Source organism: Panthera tigris, chromosome C1 (assembly GCF_018350195.1).
Source record: "Panthera tigris isolate Pti1 chromosome C1, P.tigris_Pti1_mat1.1, whole genome shotgun sequence".
NCBI classification, from domain to species: Eukaryota; Metazoa; Chordata; class Mammalia; order Carnivora; family Felidae; genus Panthera; species Panthera tigris.
This window is the reverse complement of record NC_056667.1, coordinates 34,973,290-34,992,960: the sequence shown is the minus strand read 5'-3', so window position 1 is coordinate 34,992,960 and position 19,671 is coordinate 34,973,290. Positions and strand designations below refer to the sequence as shown.

Below are 19,671 nucleotides of genomic sequence, written 5' to 3'. Positions count from 1 at the left end.
AGGAGGAAGGAGTAAGAGTGACAGTGTGAAGGCAGCAAGGCACCAGGCATGGACACAAAGTGGGGACCTGATGCATTTGACCCTGACACAGCATACTTTGGAAGAGTGTGTGGTACAAAGAAAAAAGTTTTTATCCTGAAAAAGCTTTGAATGCCTCACTAAGAAGTTTAGACCTTATTCCAAAGGCAGTATCTGAGCTGGTGTGAGACCCAACAAGAGGTATATTTCTAAACAAACAATAAAAATAAGCAAACAAAAATCACAAGGAACTTCTAATAGCTGGTTGAAAAGAATTTTAGGAAACTCTTGATTTAAGAGCAGATGTTGTAAAGTATTCAATCCTTTTATTTCTAAAATATACCACTAAGTAACTGCTTACCTACCATAAGGCACTATGCTAGACAAGTCCCTTACATGTGTTATCTCATTAAGTTCCATGAAGAGGGTCCAGGTCTGTCTTATTCACTTCAGTATTCCGTCTGGCATTTTGGAACCAGTACAAAAGTATCTGTTGAACAAATCCTCACAATAACCTTATTAAGTAGATATTATCATCCTCATTTTTTTGGTAAGGAAACTGATTTTCTAAGAGAGGTGGAAGCATGTCTGAGAACACAAAATAGTGGCAGAGCCAGGCTAGAATCCAGGTTTCCATACTCCTAGCCCAGTGAAATTTTTACCACACCACAATGCCTCTAAAACATAAATGCCTTAGTCACATCTCTCCTCTTCTCAAAATCTTCCCAAGGCTCCCAAGTACCTACAGAATAAAACCTTAAACATCTTAGTGCCAGAGATGATAACCCTCTGGTCCCCCCTTTCAACTGTCCAGCATCCTGAGCCTTCCCACTGCCTGGAGCAAGCTTCTTCACTAGTCTCGATGAAGGCCATCTATCTCACTATTGTTTCTGCTACACCTTCCCACCACATCCCCACCAGTCAAGCTCATCCTCAGCGAGTTACTACCTCTGAGCTGCTCAAGCACTATTCATCTGTGCCATTTATCACAAGTTGCCTTCTGTTACTTGGGGTTTCAGAAACATACTTTTGTCTCAACTGGGTTATCAGTTTTGCTCCCCAAACCGATATCGTAGGTAGTTTGCACTCAGAAGCTAGCGTAGGTAAGCAAGGTTTTAGGATTCTGTGCAGTTTGTCTTCTTCAAACACACCAGAAACTGTTGATTGCTTCAATTTAGATCAGGCCCAACTAAATAAAATCCTAATAGGTCCAAAGAGGACCATGTTCAAGATTAGGGAGGACAAGGCAGGATCAGAAATAAGGTTCTCACAAGTTCCATTTCCACAGAAAGCTTTTTGTTTGGTTTTAAAGTAATCTCTCTGTCCAATGTGAGGCTCGAAATCAGGACCCCGAGTCGCATGCACTACCAACTGAGCCAGCCAGATGCCCCTTCACACAGATCTTATAGGGAGTAAGGTGCTAAATGTGGCAGAGGCATTTTCACAGAACTTACCTCTTTGCCCTTTGTGGCACCTCCTTCTGTCCATTCCACTGAAACACAGGATTTCTCCAAGTTCACAGTCCTTACATTGGCACTGTGAATTATGCCTACAGTATAAAAAGTCCAGAATTTACCCATCTTTTTCACTTTTAGGATCCCACAGAGATTCTCAACGTGGAGTTGGCCTGAAGGAAGAAACAGCTGCCTTTTTCTTTCCTTTTAACACTAGGAAACAAATACAACCCCTGGCTTTTAACATTCAACTCCTCACCTTTCGAACATCCCACGGTGAGGTAGGCAGGGAACAGGTCTTAAAACTGAGCTGCAGGGAATAAGGATTCATTCCCACTCAAAAGAGGGCCTACAGTGAGTGAAGGTATGTCTGGGCAGGGGAGTCACTCTAGTTCTTGGGTACTGTTCCTCAACTCCCACTGACGCTCTGGCGCCCTCGGGTTGCCCTACGAGAAGGTTATGTCTGACCATTCTCCTAATGACAGGGTATTCCACCTGCCAGAGATTTGGTAGCTGCTTAACCAAAAAAAAAAAAAGAGGGCAGAACTTCAAGCTCCTGAAAAGCAGGGATCTTTTCTACTGATTAACCCTGAATCCCAGTGCCTGACATACCGCAAGTGCGGAATATTTAGAGGAGAGTAAAGGGGCCAGGAAGACGAGGTCCCTACAAGGGCATAGCAATTTCAGCGGAGAAGTCTGGAAGTGAAGTGAATCTAGCAACCCTAATTTTCCTGGGAGGTCCTCTGACAGGGAGGAGCCCCGCCCACTGCCGAGGATGGGAAGGGGACCCACAGCCAGCGCAGAGGCCCCTGCACCTGGGTAGAAGAGACGCAACGCTAGTGCAGAGACCCAGACCGGGTGGAAGCGGGGAAATCCCTAACAGCATCTCGGCCCTGCCGTTTGGGGAGGGGCAGTAATTTCAGCCATCTCACAGCCCACAGGTCCCCTTGGCCTCGCGACCCAGCCCCTCACCATTACTGCGTTGGATCTTGATGGTGAGACCGGGAAACAGGCGAGCCTGAAGCGACGAGTCCATGGGCAGTCGCGGGGAAAAGTAACACGAAATACAAACAACCACAGCTCCGCTAACCCTACGAAGTCTTAACGCCGCGCAAACCGCCGCAGTTTAAATCCCGCGCGCCAGCGTCCCTGAGAACGTCATCACGCTGTCGCCGGCCTCGCTACCGCCAGTCCGCGGCGCCCTCCGCAGCCTTTTGGGATATGTAGTCTACGGTCGGTTTTCCGGCGCTTAAGACCGCCCATCCGTCTGGTCACACCCCTGCGCGCTGGGGCTCCTGGGAGCTTGGCCCGCACTCCGCGCTGCTGGTAACCTGTTTCGGGCGTCTTACTGAGAGCCTGCTGCGCGACTGGCCTCCCCAAAACTGAGAAACTCCAGTATGGTGTTTGAGACCGAGTGCTGTTGGGCCCCTACAGACATGGGTTCCAATCCCGACTTCTTCAGTTACTAGCTCAGTGATCTTGAGCAGGTTAGAAACTGGACTCGGTTTCCTTTGCCCAGTGAGGAGCATGCTTTTTCCCTCACGGAGTTACTGCGAAGTTTAAATGAGGAACTATGTTTCAAGTGCCTGGGAGACACAGATTACCTGGATATTTATTGTCTACCATGTGGTAGGCATGGTACCTGGGTGCTAAAGACAGTAATAGTGAACAAGGCATAATTCTTGCCGTCTTTGACCTGACATTTCTAATATGAACGGGATACAAAGAAGTAACAAATTAGCAGTGGTAGGTGCTCTCAGGGAAACTAAGAGCTGAGATAGAAAATAATGGAGGAACTTTAGATAACTTTAGATAAAGTGCCCAGGGAAGAAATATTTGAAGTGATATTTAAACTGCGTCTAGAGAACAAAAAGGAACAAACTGTCAAAATCGAGGGCAGGAAGGTGGGGAGGCTCCCAGGCTAAGGTCTAAGGATGGTGTGTGCAAAGGCCCTGCGGCAGTAAAGAACTTGATCTTGTTTGAAGAACTGAAAGAAGCTAGTGTGGCTGGAAAGCAAGAGAAGAGGGGCAGTGGGGTGAGAACATGTAGCATATTCTAGCCAATAGTAATAATTTTGGCTTTTATTCGGGTGAGAATTCATTGAATAATTTTAAGCAGAGGAGTGACAAGATCTGAGTTACATTTGATTTGATTGATATTATCAGACTTGCTGATGTATGGAGAATGCTGATGTATGTATGATTTGATGGGGGAAGATGAAGTGAGACTATTTAGTGGGCAAGGATTATGCTGCCCTAGCCTGGGGTAGTGATAATGGAAATGTAACTAAGAGAATGACTTAAAGTTTGGGAGATGGAATGAATGGGTTTTGCCGAAGAGTTGGAGATGGGGGTGAAGGAAAAGGGGTAATCATGCCTGACTTCTGGTTTCTGGCTAGAGCAATTGGGTAGGTAGATGATGAACTATTTCCTGAAATAGGAGAGTCAGGTTGTGAAAGAAACAGGTGTGTTTATGGGGAGTAAGTCAAGGGTTTCATTTTGGTCATGTTGAGTCTGAGATGTCTGCAAGACTTTAGAGTGTAGGTGTCGAGTGAGCAGTGAATATGCAAGCTAAGAGCTCAGGGATAGATCAAGGCCAGAGATAGAGATTGGGTAGCCATTTTATGTGGATGTATTTCTGTATATGTATTTGCTGTCCTGGAACTGAATGAGATCTAAGAGAACATAATTAAATCATGGGACACACCAACATTTTGAGGTAGGGCAGAGGGGGAGCAGCAGCAAAGATGAGATTAGGGTGGTTTGAGGGGTGAGGAAAACCAGGGAGTAGAAGCCTAGGAAGGACTGAAGAAGGAGGAAGTATCAGGAGAGCTGTGGAAAGGGTAGGTAAGAAGAGGGCATAGAAATATCTTTTCAATATCCTTTGAATTTGCTAGCACTTAAGTCATTGGTGACCTTGAACAGTCTTGGTGAAGTAGTGAGGGTGAGAGTCAGACTAGAGAGAGTAGAAGTGGGATATTGCTTAGAGATACATGCATATGTAAAAAAAAAAAAAAAAAAGATATACTCAGTGATAAATACTAAGATTTAGGAGAGCATTTGCCTCTGGCAGAGCAGGTAATGCAATTGGAGAGGGTACAGCAACAAAATAAAAATTTTATTTTTTTACATGAGTCATGCATATACATGAGTGGTCATTATGTTATTTTCTGTACTTCCTGTGTTAGGAAGCTGATGTAAATTTGGATCCATCCCTACCTTTTTTATTTTTCTACCTGTGGGTCCAGGTAGTTGCAAACTTCCTGGCTGCTTCTCAAGGCCTATGTGGAACCCTTGGGGCACAAGGGTTTTTTCAGGAGGGTTTATTTCCAGTTCCTCAACCTTGGGCAGATCCAGTGAATTTTTCCTGGCCTCACATGGGTAATAAAACTCCTCCCCTCCTGTTGTACAAAGGGAAAGTCAAGAAATTAACACAGAGTGGTCCAAAAATAGTAAAACCCACAGGAAACTCAAAGTCCCCAAAGTCAAAAATTTCTTTTGTGCCAAAAAGGAAGAGAGATGTCAGAGCAGCAAGGGCAGCTGACCCTGGAGAGGCCCATGTTCTGAGAATAATGAAACTTCTAGGACCTTAGAAAACAAAGATTAGGGACACATATGTCAGGGAATCTAGCATATTACCACAGACACATTACCAAGATAGAAAAAAAAAAAAAACCAAAAGCCCTCCCCTCCTTGAACTAGTAATAAAACAGTCAGAGTCTATAAAATTGGTATGCTTAATATCAAAAAGAAAGAAAGAATTAACAAATCATTGTGGGGGTGCCGGCTGGTTCAGTTGGTAGAGCACACACCTCTTGGTCTCGGGGTCATGAGTTCCAGCCCCATGTTTGGTGTGGAGATTACTTTAAAAAAAATCTTTAAAAAAATAAATAAATCATTGTGAAAGCATAGAGCAATATATAAAAAGAAACAGACAGAAATAACAGAAAACTTTTTAAAATATGGCCACTGAATTAAAAAAACAACAACAACTCTGGAACTATGTTGCAACTCCCAGTGAAATAAATGATTTAGTGGACCATAGGTCAAAGGTTACTGAGTATGTAGGATGTTTGCAGGATGCCAGAGTATTGCTCCACAGATAATTTGAATTAACAGTTTGCAAAGGCAAAGCATACCTTTGAGTGGAAGATGTGACAGTCACTACTGCACCCAAGTGATCAAACTTAGCATCACTAGTCATGGGGTGACCTGACATTATGTGTCTTCTCATTGGATATAATATGAAGTATATAACATTATCCAGGAGACAATAATGCCAAAAATGTGTAACCTAAATCCAGTCTAGCCCCTAGACTTAACTTCCTGCTTCCAGGAAATGCAGGGGATGAGGGAACAAATTGAACAATACCAGGAGGAATAATGAGGCACATTTAGAATGCAGGATATTTTACAAGGTATTTGACCTGGGGGTCTCTTTAAAAAGTTCCTATGGAGAAAAAAAGTACAAAGACTGTTCTAGATTAAAAGATAATCCAAACAACAGCCAAACGTAAAGCATGAATCTTGACTGCATCATGGTTAAAAAAAAAATTGGGAGGGAGCACCTGGTTAGCTCAATAGGTTATGTGTCTGATTCTTGGTTTTGGCTCAGGTTGTGATCTCATGGTTTCATGAGTTCAAGCCCCATGTTGGGGTCTGTACTGACAAAGTGGAGCCTGCTTGGGATTCTCTGTTTCTGTCTCTGTCTCTCTCTCTCTCTGCCCCTCTCCCACTTGTGCTGTCTCTGTCTCTCTCAAAATAAATAAACACACTTAAAAAAAAATTGGGAGTAACTGGGGAAATTTGAATATGGAATAGGTAAGAAAGATTTTAGGGAATTATTTCTAATTTACTTATGCATAATAATGATACCATGATTATGTGCGAGAATGTTCTTATTTGTGGGAGATGCATGCTGAAATACTTAGAGCTAAAGAGTCAGGATGTTTGCAACTTTCACAGGGTTCAGAAAAAATAATGAAGAAAACCAGGATATGTCACCTTAAAATATGCCTGTTTGACATAAGAATTCTTTTGAGTTGAAGCCAGTTATGAAGCAGCATATACAGGAAAAGTTCTCTACCCTCCCCCTTTCTGCCTACAGGCAGAATATAAATTTTCCTTTACTGGAGAGGACTCTAGACTCTTATCCACCCAGTGATGGCATCAGAGGAATCTGCAAACAAACCTTACCCCTTTAATCTGCCCCCATATATTTATCTTCCCACAGTTTCCTGTCCTTGGAGCCTAAAGCCATTTTCCTTTGTCCTATTATTTCTCTACAAATGTATCATTCTTTGCTGAAGATACTATATAAGCCGAAGTTCAGGCCACCTCTTTGAGTTATTCATCCCTACAATCTCCCAGGTATTCAGGAGACACACATGTTAATGAACTTCTGTCTGCTTTTCTCTTGTTAATCTTTTGTTACAGAGCCCCAATTGAGAACCTAGAAGGGTAGAGGGAAAAAAATATTTTTCTTTCCCTACAGTAACATACAAACAAGCTAAAGATGAGATACCACAATGTTAAAAGATGTTGAATCAGGTTGGTGGGTATACAAGTGGTTGCTGTACTAGTCCTTCAACTTTATTGTCTGTATGTAATTTTTCATAATAAAGGTGGGGGAAATTATTAAATGGGGCAGATAAGATGCTGAAATAATCTAGACTGATAGTGGTAGCTCCTTCTGCCAAAACTTGAAGATACCTCAGAAGTGAAAGTCTGAGATTTGTTTTGAAATAATCCAATAATCCAGTAGGCCAGCAGTGAGGGGCGGAGATGTAGAAAATAATAGTGGCCATGAATTGATGATCATGGGCGCTGGGTGATGGAAATGGTGTCCTTGCACTTAACTTGTGTTTGCTCAAAAATTTCTATTTAACAGCAACAAAGAAGAAGAAGATACAGAAGTGAAAAGGGGTTGAGTATTTGAGAAACTAAGGTAAAAACTGAGAAATTCAGGGTGCCTGGGTGGCTCACTTGGTTAAGTGTCCAACTTTGGCTCGGTTCATGATCTCACAATCATGAGTTCCAGCCCTGCATTGGGCTCTCTGCTGTCAGCACAGAGCCCACTTTGGATCCTCTGTCCACCCCCCTCGGCTCCCCCCTCAAAAATAAATAAATAAAAACATTAAAAACAATAGCAACAACAACTGAGAAATCATCCATGAGGAGACAGAGGGTGGTTGGGGCCAGTTGTGGAGAGATTGGGACTGGCAGCCAGAGTGGAAGAGGGTCAGGTGCTTTGAGATGAGGGTGCAGCCAAGGGAGAGTTTTCAGTTGTGCTCTCCACTGCCCTTCCCTCTGTGCCCCCACTCTCCAGGGCCCTGAGTGAATCGTTACATGCCTCATTACTGTGCATGAGGCAGGAAGCCAGCAGCCCTATCAAGTACTCCATCCTGGCTAGGGCTAGACCAGTGGACCTGAAATATTACTTCCCCCCTTCTTCTTCATATCCTACAGTCTGGACGTTAGCCTTCCCCTGCCAAGTTCACTGACATACCCATAGTAATAGGAACTCAAAGGGGAACACATTTGCAATAAAAGAAAAACAAACTGAGAAACTAATAATAGATGAGGCCGACTTACTAGACCTGATTGAGTTTAAAATAAGCTTAATAAATATCCTCAAAAGATAAGAGAGGATATTGTTAACCTAAGGCAGGAACAAACAGGAAGAATCAGATGGAAATACTGGTTATGAAAACTTTAGTAGCTGAAATCCATACATGGATTGAAGAGCAGAATGGTTATAGCCAAAATGAAACGATGAGCAACAACATCAGGGTGAGGATTCACCTCAAAGGTATCAGGAAGGGTTAAAGAAAACAAGGAAGACTGAAAACAGATGAGCCAGTTGTTTGTGACACACACACTCTTGGTGGCTAATCCAACAGCTATTCCCAGCTTCCTTATTCATGTCTACATTAGAGACTGGAAAATACCTGCTTTCCTAGATTCCCAGGCATTTGGAACTGGCCATGTGACACGGTCCTGGCCAATGAGATATAAGCAGGAATGTTCTGGGGGGCTTCTGGGCAGGAAATGTTGTTTTCTAATAGAAAGGAATGAGATGACATGAAGGATGCTTTGCTTGTAACATCTCATCCCCCTTTTTCTTGCCTTTGACATTGATACTCTGTCTGGAGTTGTGACAGCTGCCTTGTGATCATGAAGTAGTTTGACAGTCATGAGATCAAAAATCCAACACAGGGCAGCCAGGTAGGAAAGAAAGAAGAGCCCAAACCCATGTTCCTGATGGCTGAGCTGTTGAATCAAAGCCAGCCACCACCTACACCAAGACTCCTTGTGTAAATACAAAACAAAACAAAGCCCACTTGTTTGTTTAAGCCATCTTTATTCACGTTCTTTAACCTGCAGCTGAAAACATTCCTAACAAATACTTTGTTCAATAATTTGGGAAAGAGCTGCAAAGTTGAGATTCAAAGAAATAAGAGATGGAGGAAAAAGGCAGAAATCTGTGAAAAAGAGATTTAAAAAAGAAATTTATTCATTCAGAGATAAGTTGTTATATGTAAGCCCTCCCCCAGCCTCCCCTTTTATAAACATTTTTAAAAATGTGTATTTATTTTTCAGAGACAGAGACAGAGCATGAGCAGGGGAAGGGCAGAGACAGAGGGAGACACAGAATCTGAAGCAGGCTCCAGGCTCCAAGCTGTCAGCACAGAGCCCTACACAGAGCTTGAACCCACCAACCTTGAGATGATCTGAGCCGAAGTGGGACTTTTAATCCACTGAGCCACCCAGGCACCCCTCCTCTTGCCCTTTTTAAATACAAGAGAACAAATCCACACTTTACTTGTCAATAAGTTAAAAAAATTTTTTTTAATGTTTATTTTTGAGAGAGAGAGAGAGAGAGAGAGAGAGAGAGGACAGAGTGTGAGTGGGGGAGGGGCAGAGAGAGAGGGAGACAGAATCCGAAGCAGGCTCCAGGCTCTGAGCTGTCAGCACAGAGCCTGATGCGGGGCTTGAACTCACGAACTGTGAGATCATGACCTGAGCCGAAGTCGGCCGCTTAACCGACTGAGCCACCCAGGTTCCCCCCCCCGCCAATTTTTTTAAATGTTTATTTATTTTTGAGAGTGAGAGAGAGACAGAGTATGAGATGGGGAGGGGCAGAGAGAGAGGGAGTCATAGAATCTGGAGCAGGCTGCAGGCTCTGTCAGCACAGAGCCCGACGCAGGGCTTGAACTCACGGACCATGAGATCATGACCTGAGCTGAAGACGGACGACCAACTGACTGAGCCACCCAGGCACCCCGCTTCTCAATAAGTTTAAATCCTTAACGAGTAAAGCATCACCTGGATTCTGTGTCCAATGGCCATAGCAGGAATATTGCTTTGGAATTTGGCATGAACTATGCCACTGTTTCCACAGGCGCAAATTATCCTTTCCCTAGATTATTCAGATTTTGTTTTGTTTGCCACCAGGAGTCACTGTGTCCTTCTTTGCTTTGTACACATAATCTTGCCCAGATAGAATTTAATTTTGTCTCTAGCATAAATGCTTTTGATTTTCAGAAGAGCTGTGTGCTCACTCAGTTCCAGAGACCCTACTTATAGCCAGCAAAAAATGGCCCTGGCCCACAGCCTTCCAGACATAGTTGTCATTTTAGAAGTCCTGTCCACTGCAACCCTCCACGGGCTCCAACATGGAGGAAAGAAATTAAGGTTTTCCTTTTCAAGCATATCTAAAGCACATATGAAGAAATGTTTTATCTATTAAATTGGAGTATCAAGTGTGGTGTTTTTTTTTGTCTTCTATACTTTTCTGTGGAGTTAGAAACAATTTAAGACAAACTTAAAAAGAACATTTTTTTTTTACCTTTATTTATTTTTGAGAGATAGAGCATGAGCCGGGGACAGGCAGAGAGAGAGGGAGACATAGAATCAGAAGCAGGCTCCAGGCTCCGAGCTGTCAGCATAGAGCCCAACATGGGGCTCGAACCCATGAATCCGTGAGATCATGACCTGAGCCAAAGTCGGACTCTTAACTGACTGAGCCGCCTAGGTGCCCCTAAGACAAACTTTTTAAATTATTTATTTATTCACTTATTTAGAGTGTGTACACATGCATGTGTGCACATGAGCCCCCGTGAATGGGGGGAGGGGCAGAGAGAGAGGAGAGAGAGAGAATCCCAAGCAGGCTCCACACTGTCAATGCAGAGCTGGAAGCTGGGCTTGAACTCATGAACCATGAGATAATGTCCTGAACCAAAATCAGGAGTCTGAGGCTTAACCAACTGAGCCATCCAGGCACACCCCCATGATAAATTTTTAAAATAAAAATGAGAAATGAGGAAGTAGAGACAAGGAGAAAACTAAGAACTCTGTTTTACTGTAGAAATTATTTCACCTAGTAAAAACTTGATGTTTGAATCAATTTCAAGATTTGTGAAGCATTATTTAGGTAATTACATGAGTCATTTAAAAAAGTCTAGTGTGAAGGGGTGCCTGGGGCTCAGTCCATTAAGTGTGGGCTCTTGGTTCCTGCTCAGATCATGATCTCAGGGTTCATGGGTTCAAGCCCCACATCTGGCTCTGCATTGACCCTGTGGAGCCTGCTTGGAATTCTCCCTCTCTGCCTCTCCCACACTTGTGCTCTCTCTCTTTCTAAATAAACAAACTTAAAAAGTCTAGTGTGAAAATTAATTCAAAATTGTACCAGTTGATGTAAATGCATCCATAGTGGAAGTTCTTTAAAGTGAAAATCAATGGAAACTAGTCCCATATGTTCTCTTGTGGCTGCAGGAACTTTTTTAAAAAATTAAAGAAAAAAAAGTTTAAGTAATCTCTACACCCAATGTGGGGCTGGAATATACCACCCCAAGAACAAGAGTTTCATGCTCCTCCAACTGAGCCAGCCAGGCACCTGTTTTTTTACTCTTCCAATGCAATTTTATTACATATATATTTTTACATTATTTTCAGTGCATTGTTTAAAAAATTTTTTAGGGCTGCCTGGGTGGCTAGTAGGTAAAGTGTCTAATTTCGGCTGAGATCATGATCCTGAGTTGGAGCCCCATGTTGCGCTCTGTGCTGACAGCTCAGAGCCCAGAGCCTGGAGCCTGCTTCTGATTCTGTATCTCCTCCTCCCCCCCCCCCCCCCCCGCCCCTCACTGCTCACGCTCTGTCTCTCAAAAATAAATATACATTTAAAAAAAATTAAAAAAAATTTTTTCTGAAACAAAACACAAGATAAATTAAAAAAAGATTTTTTTAAGTGTATTTAAGAGAGACAGAGACAGCGTGAGTACAGGAGGGGCAGAGAGAGAGAGAGAGAGAGAGAGAGAGAAAGCGAGCCCCAAGCAGGCCCCACACCGGCAGCTCAGAGCCCAATGCGGCGGGGCTCGAACTCACCAAACTGTGAGATCATGACCCGAACCGAAACTGAGAGTCGGGCACTTTTAACGGACTGAGCCACCCAGGCGCCCCGGAATAAATTTGTTTTGTTGTGGTTCTCACTACATTCCAAAAGGAGAATGCGGTTGGAGGGTGATGTAGATCTATCTCCCTCTCTCCCTCCTTCTCCCTTTCTTTTTCAGCCGAGAGAAAATGGAACCTACTGGATCTGCGCGGAGGACCCGGGAGAGAGGAGAGACGTCTGTCCGCTAAGGGGTTGGTGGAAGTCCCGCAGTCCTCGTGGGGTTGGAGGAGGGCCCCAAGCCCTGGTGGAGGATGGGCCTTTGGTAGGAGGAGGGACTGATGCCAGGGGAGAGATGCTCGGTTGGGGGGGGGGGTGTGTGGCGGAGAGAAGGCAAGAAGGCAAACGGCTTCTGCCTTCTCAGGGAGTTCTTTTGTGAGGTTGTCTCCTGAGAGAGATTGGGGGAAAGTGTGGGACGGTTCCCATGAGAGAAGAGGGTATAAAGTGGGGGCCTCAGGCTTGGGGAAACCGAGCCAAGAGACCTGGCAAGTAGGAGTGGGGCCTTCATCAGGGGTGTGGCTCAGTTGTCTGATTTTCCCAGCTGCTCCAGGGGAGATGCTGAGAGGTGGAAGGTTGGGGCTGGACCAGATGCCGAAAGGTGGAAGAAGGTGGAGAGCAAGAGCAGAGGAGAAGCGCTGGGGAGCGCTCGGCTCCAGGGACCTTAGTCATTGTGGTGTTTACCTGCATGCCTCCTCCCCCCTGCCGCTGGGGTGACACAGTCAGGGGTCCGGGTCCTTCCTCTCACCTAAGGGGGACCACCATCCTCACCCCTCCCCGCATTGTTTAATTCCAGTCTTCTGGACAGACACTCTGTCCCTGTGCCGGTGCCTTCCCGTCAGCGAGGAAATGTGTTCAACACGGTGCTCACCTTCCCGAGGGAGGCTGAGAGCTAGCCTTCGATCTGCTGCCCTTCCAGAAACAGCCTCTCTTTAATTTTTCAGGGTCAATCTTCTCAGTAGAGTTGCCTGTACCATCTGCCCCGTCTGCCTGTATCCTCCACCTCCACCTCCACTTCCCCACCCCTCGCCACCTCCCCGCAGTCCTGCTGCCACTGTGCCCCACTCCCTGGAAAGAGCTCTGGCCAGGTCACCAGCAAGTGCCCTGACTGTTGAAGCCCATGGAGTTTGCAGCCCCCATCTCACTCACTGGACAGAACTGACCACTCCCTTCCTGAAACTTCTTTCCTGCCCTTGGTTTCTGTGCTGTCTCACTCCTGGTTTTCAGCCAACCTTCCTAATTGCGCCAGCTGCTCCGCTCCTCTAGGCCACTGTTCTCCAGGGTCCTCTCCCGGTTGTTTTCTTCTCCTCACCGGAGGCTCATCCCTTGGGTACTCTGGGCCATCATTTATTTATCTCCGCTTTACTGCTCAACGTCCTAAATTGGCTCTTAACTTTTTTTAAAATTTAATTTTTTAGTTTACTTATTTTGAGTGAGAGAGGGAGAGAGAGAGAATCCCAAGTAGCCTCTGTACTGTCAGTGTAGAACCCGATACAGGGCTCAAACCCATAAACCTGGAGATCGTGACCTGAGCTGAAATCAAGAGTTGGACCCTTAACCAACTGACCCACCCAGGCACCCTATCTCTCAACTTCTTGCTCACTATAATCTCCAAACTTTAGAGAGCTGCTGTCCCATGTTTCTCAATTTAGCCTGCATCAAAATCATCCTTAGATTGTTAAGCTCAGACGTCTGGGTCCCACCCCTAGTTTCTGACTTGGTAGGTCTGGGGTGGGGGCCTGATCTTTTGTGGTTCTAATAGGGACACAGGTGTTTCTAGAGTTCCATAACAAAGCACCACAGACTGGGTATCTTAACAGAAATTATTGTCTCAGTTCTTGGAAGCCTCATCTTAACTAATTATGCCTGGGATGACCCTATTTCCAGATAAAGTCACATTCTGAGATACTGGGGGTTAAGACTTCAACAAATGAATTTGGGGAGGCACAATTCAACTAATAAACACCAATAACACCAGGTGATGCTGATGCTCCTTCAAACACTCATCTGATCCTATTCTCTTTTAAAGAGTTTAAATTGCTCCCATTGCCCTCAAAGGTAAGTCCAAGCTCTTAGCTTGGCATTGAAGACCCATCAAAATCTGGCCCTGGCTACTTAGCCACTTGCCCTTTCCAGGCTCTTAGAGCTTATGGTACTGCCTAGAATGCCCTCACCACCCTACTTTGATGAATCCTTTTATGCTCCACCCATGTGTCACTGAACATTCTGTTATCAGTACTCACCACACATACTTGTCTCCTAAGGCCCAGAACAGGGATTGACACAATGTTTAATACATTTTTGTTCAATGAATGTATTGAAGACATTCCTTTTCAAGACTTAAAAAAATTCTGGGGCACCTGGGTGGCTCAGTCGGTTGAGCGTCTGACTTCAGCTCAGGTCACGATCTCACGGTTCGCGAGTTGGAGCCCCGCATCAGGCTCTGGGCTGATGGCTCAGAGCCTGGAGCCTGCTTCCGATTCTGTGTCTCCCTCTCTCTCTGCCCCTCCCCCATTCATGCTCTGTCTCTGTCTCAAAAATAAACATTAAAAAAATTTAAAAAAAAGACTTAAAAAAATTCAATTTTAATTTTTAAAAAATTAATAAAAAATATTTATTTTTGACAGAAAGAGAGAGAGAGAGAGAGAGAGAGAGAGACAGAGCATGAGTGGGGGAGGGTCAGAGAGAGAGGGAGACACAGAATCTGAAACAGGCTCCAGGCTCTGAGCTGTCAGCACAGAGCCAGATGTGGGGCTCGAACTCACACACCGCGAGATCATGACCTGAGCCAAAGTCGGACGCTCAACCGACTCAACCACCCAGGCGCCCCTCAATTTTAATTTTAATTCAAGAGAAATTCTACCTTGGCGTGCCAATTCTAAAACAAAATGAAAAAAAAAAAGAGAGAGAGAGAGAATTAGACAGAGAGAGAGAGAGAGAGACTTTCTGGCTAAACCTGGCGCCTATTTTCTTGACAATCTGGCTTCCCCCTGGTGGTGGCTGTAGGCTTAGCAGGTAAAAGAACTAAAAGAATTTCCGGAAACTGGAGATTGGTGACTAAACTCATTTACATACCCACAATGCACTGCACCCGGAGTATCTCTTATTTTAAAACGTCTAGATTTTTTTTTTTCTTTCAACCTTTTTTTCCTCCTAAAAATGAGACCGCCTTCACAGGATTGATTGAGATAGAGTTAGAAGCCACTAGATCTTTTGGAAAAATAACTACCATTGCTGTTCTAGGAGTTACAGTTACCCGAGAACTGTGTGAACAGTACGTAGAGCATACTCTGGTTTCTCTTCAGATCGTATAAATCTTTCGCCTTTTACTAAAGATTTCCGTGGAGAGGAACAATTCTGAGTGTTTACCCAATTTTTTGAGGCCTTGCGCTTGCAGGGCTTATTAATACGTGTTAAAAAATAGAGTTGACATGAGAACATATTTTTGCCAAGTACTTTATACGCAGAAATCACTTTATTCGGGAGTTTGGTTTTGTGGTCTTACTTTTTCTTCCGTTTTGTGCTTCACGTTTTTGTAAAACTTTTTTTGTGTTTAGTGCTTATTAGTGTTCTTTTATGTCAGTTTTAATTCAGGGAGTGAAGTTCAAGTTTTTTGTCATTGGTCATTTTTGTTACCAAGCTGAACTATTCGCCGTAAGTTAACATAAACTTGGACTGTTTTGTGTTAGCTCCAGTTGAGGTAAGTTCCTCATCAAATTTCCTATCTGGACTTTAGGAGAGGCCAAGTCCTAAACGCAGCGTGGGACCATCTGAGTTAGTCACTCTTGCACCTGTGCAGTAACCCAGTTTCACGTGGTTCTCTGAAGTCTCCACTTTTTCCTGCAGGGTTTCTCACCCATACGCATTTTAAGGAAATTGCCATTTTCACCTGCCCGACTAGCCCGACCAATTTCTTCACTTGGGTAAACTGAAGAACGAGTTGGGTGTGTGGATCTACCTACGCTGTTCAAAGGGTTAATCTAGGCATAAGGAAGGCCATTCCCATGGTGGGTTGTGTTATTACTCTGCCTGCTAGGTTCTCTTTAGAAAAATGTTCATGTCTCAGGCGTGGCTTGGATGGTGCAGCTGGTTCTCGCGGAGTTGTGTGGCGTTTACGTTGTAGAGGCAATGCTGACCGCCAATGGAGGAAGGAGAGGATGAAAGCCTTAACCCGGTAGGACTGGGAAGGAAGGGGCCGTCTTGGGTGGGGTGGTGCCAAGGGCAGCCTAACCCTCTAGCAATGGCACTGCTAAGAACCTCAAGTACATTAGCAGAGATGGCTGATAGACTTCATCCCCAAGGCTTTGAATTTGCAATGTTTACAGGTTGGAGACCACCAAGCTTTACCTTGAACTGCCTTCTGTGCCTAGGGTCTGGCACAGAGCAGTCGTCCAATAGATGTTTGCTATCTATAGAATAAAACCTTTAAAGTTCAAGCTTGGGTGTAACTGTTCACAAACATTTTTTTTTAATTTTTTTTTTAACGTTCATTTATTTTTGAGACAGAGAGAGACAGAGCATCAACGGGGGAGGGTCACAGAGAGAGGGAGACACAGAATCTGAAACAGGCTCCAGGCTCTGAGCTGTCGGCACAGAGCCCGACGCGGGGCTCGAACCCACGGACTGTGAGATCATGACCTGAGCCGAAGTCGGACGCCTAACCGACCGAGCCACCCAGGCGCCCCTTCACAAACATTTTTCAAGGCAACACTTTTGTACCTCTAGCAAGGCTCGTCTCTCTGGGGCTCTCACTCTAAGTGTTGCACTTACATAAATTTGGTTTCAAGAAACATTTTAAAAATTAAAGTATAATTAGTTCAAGCTTTTTGTGTGACATTTATACTTTTTTTTCCCCGATGAGTTAATTTAGCCTCTTCAGAAGTGGGTCATTTGAAATTGTAAGGAAATTCTCAGTTTTGTAAGTGATTTCAAATTTTTATGTAGATCAAGACAGCAAGTAAGTGTTAAAATTTGTACTTAAGAAATTTATACTATAGGGGCGCCTGGGTGGCTCAGTCGGTTAAACGACTGACTTCTCAAGTCACTATCTCACGCTTGTTGAGTTGGAGCCCTGCATGGGGCTGTCTGCTGTGATCATTGAGTGCACTGAGCACTGAGCACTGTGTGCTGTGATCACTCTATCCCTGCCCCTCCCCCGCTGGGTTCCATGCTCTCTCAAAATCAAACATTAAAAAATTTATACTACAATGACAATCAAATGCAACATACAACATTAACTGAATGCTAAACAAAAAACAACAAACAAAAACAAAAAAAGGAAGAAAACAGAAGGTACATTTTGGGGACAATTGTGGAAATTTTAGTATGTATTCTATTTTAGATATTATTGAATTAATAACTGTACAGGTTTTCTTGTTGCTGCTGTACCGAGTAACTACAAACTGTGACTTAACACAAACGTTTTCTCTTATACTTCTGGAGGTCAGCAGTCCAAAATCAGGGTGTTGGCAGGGCTGCCTTTTTTCTAGAGGCTGTTAGGGGAGAATGTTTCCTTGCCTCTTTCAGGTTCTAGAAGTTGCTTGTATTGCTTGGCTTGTGACCCCTTCACTACATCACTCCAACTCTCTTGCTTCTGTCCTGTCATTTCCTAGTTCTAACTCTGGATCCTCCTGCCTCCTTCTTATAAGGACTCTTGTGATTACCTCAGGCCCACCTGGCTAATCCAGAATAACCTCCCCAGAATAACCTCCCAACATATTCACAGGAATTAGGATGTGGACATATTTGGGGGCCATTACTAAGACCACCAAAATAATAATTATGTAGGAGAATGTCCTTATTCGTAGTAGAAACATCATGTGAAGTATTTAATGGTGAAATGTCATGATACCTGAAACTTTATTGTTTTCTGAAACTTTATTTTTTGGGGGGCACCTGGCTGGCTCAGTTGGTTGGGGATCCTGACTTGATTTGGGCTCAGGTCATGATCTCACAGTTCTGAGTTCCAGCCCCTCATCAGGCTCTGTGGTGACAGCCTTGGGATTCTCTGTCTCCTTCTCTGCCCCTCCCCTGTTAGCTCTCTCTCTCTCTCTTTCTCTTTCAAAATAAATAAACATTAAAAAAAAGAAACTTTATTATTATTTTTTAAAGAAATCTCTACCTCCAACGTGGGACTTGAACTTATGACCCTGAGATCAAGAGTTGCATGCTCTACCAACTGAGCCAATCAGGTGCCCCAATAACTGAAACTTTCAAATGGGTCAGTAAACACAGAAAGAGAAAGCAAACGTGTCTAAGAGTGATAGATATATAGGTATTAATTGTATTTTTCTTTCAACTTTTATTATAGCTTTTAACTTATAAAAATAAGAAGGGGAAATATGTATTAATGTATTAATGTATGTATTAATAAATTCCATGTAATGTGTATGTTTTAGATATTTGTCTTATACTTAAGATTCAATTTTATTTATTTAAAAAATTTTTTTTACATTTATTTATTTTTGAGAGACAGAGACAGAGCACAACTAGGGGAGGGGCAGAGATAGAAGGAGGCACAGAATCCGAAGCAGGCTCCAGGCTCTGAGCTGTCAGCACAGAGCCCAATGTGGGGTTCGAACTCACGAACCACGAGATCATGACCTGAGCTGAAGTTGGACGCTCAACCAACTGAGCCACCCAGGCACCCCATCCTGATTTTGGCTCAGGTCATGATCCTGGAGTTGTTGAGTTCAAGCCCCTGGTCAGGCTCTGCACTGATAGTGTGGAGCCTGCTTGGGATTTTTTCTTCCCCCGCTCCTCAAAATAAATAAACTTAAAAAAAAGTTCCATAGTTTTTATCAAACTATGGTCACCTTAGACCAGTGGCTTTCAGAGTTTTAGATTTTCTGACTATGAAAATTTCCAGGGATGCCTGGCTGACTCAGTCAGTAGAGCATGTGACTGGATCTGAGTTGTAAATTCGACCCCACATTGGTTATAGCGAACACTTAAAAATAAAACTCTTTTGGGCACCTGGGCGGCTCAGTCAGTTAAGCGTCCGACTTTGGCTCGGGTCATGATCTCAGTTCATGAGTTCAAGCCCTGCATCAGGGTCTGTGCTTACAGCTCAGAGCCTGGAGCCTGCTTTGGATTCTGTGTCTCCTTCTCTCTCTGACCCTGCCCTGCTCCTGCTCTCTCTCAAAAAAACAAAAGAAAAGAAAAGAAAACAAAAAACCACCAAAAACTTAAAATTTTTTTTTCCCAAAAGATTTTTGAGGTACTTTTTTACCATCATTCTACAAAACAAAGGGCATTTCAAGACTAAGAACAGGGGCACCTGGGTGGCTCAGTCAGCTCCGCGTCTGACTTCAGCTCATGTCATGATCTCATGGTTAGTGAGTTCAATTCCCCTGCATCAGATCCTCTGTCCTCTCTCTGCACCCCCCCCCCACCCCCCCGCACATGCTCTCTCTCAAAAATAAAGATAAAACAAAACAGAACTAAGAACAGACACTTCTTTAAAACAGGAAATCCATTTAGCTTTATGGACAGCATAACTATATTTTGTTAACTTTTCTTTCCTCCTTCAACCCAGATGGAGGAAAGCTGAAACTCAGTTTGAGGGAAGGCTGGGCCCGCCTCAGACTAACAATATCAGAGCCGGTGATGCCCTCTTGTGGCCGCTTGGAGAGTTACTGCCATCTGACTTCATTTCCTCTGATTTGATGGACAATTTCCTCCCAATACTTAAGTCATTAATTCTTGTATGCCAGACATTGTTTGGGAAATATTAGTAAAGAACAAAAACATC

At 44.0% G+C, this 19,671-nt stretch overlaps 1 protein-coding gene, 1 long non-coding RNA gene and 1 other non-coding gene across 5 annotated transcripts in view; 2 read left to right on the top strand and 1 right to left on the bottom strand.

The window, feature by feature from the left end:
* KIF2C (kinesin family member 2C) overlaps positions 1-2,584 on the bottom strand; it is an 18,414-nt gene extending 15,830 nt beyond the window's left edge. Inside the window, exons 1-2 of one of the 2 annotated variants that reach the window (XM_007077303.3) lie at positions 2,445-2,584; positions 1,473-1,567 (exon numbers count right to left, since the gene is read on the bottom strand). In XM_007077303.3, coding sequence (XP_007077365.2) covers positions 1,473-1,567; positions 2,445-2,508 — 159 coding nt within the window. In that variant the 5' untranslated portion in view covers positions 2,509-2,584. Of the gene's footprint in view, positions 1-383; positions 490-1,472; positions 1,568-2,444 lie in introns of those variants that run through there. The other variant, XM_042996894.1, reaches the window with a different exon arrangement.
* Positions 2,572-19,671, top strand: LOC122241293. 2 transcript variants are annotated; one of them, XR_006221348.1, is made up of 3 exons: positions 2,572-2,959; positions 12,043-12,115; positions 19,456-19,671. It is a non-coding gene; the product is annotated as an uncharacterized LOC122241293 (long non-coding RNA). The 2 variants fall into 2 exon arrangements; XR_006221347.1 differs by lacking the exons at positions 2,572-2,959; positions 12,043-12,115 and adding an exon at positions 15,632-16,092.
* LOC122241605 lies at positions 15,204-15,319 on the top strand. Its single transcript, XR_006221846.1, has one exon. It is a non-coding gene; the product is annotated as a U5 spliceosomal RNA (small nuclear RNA).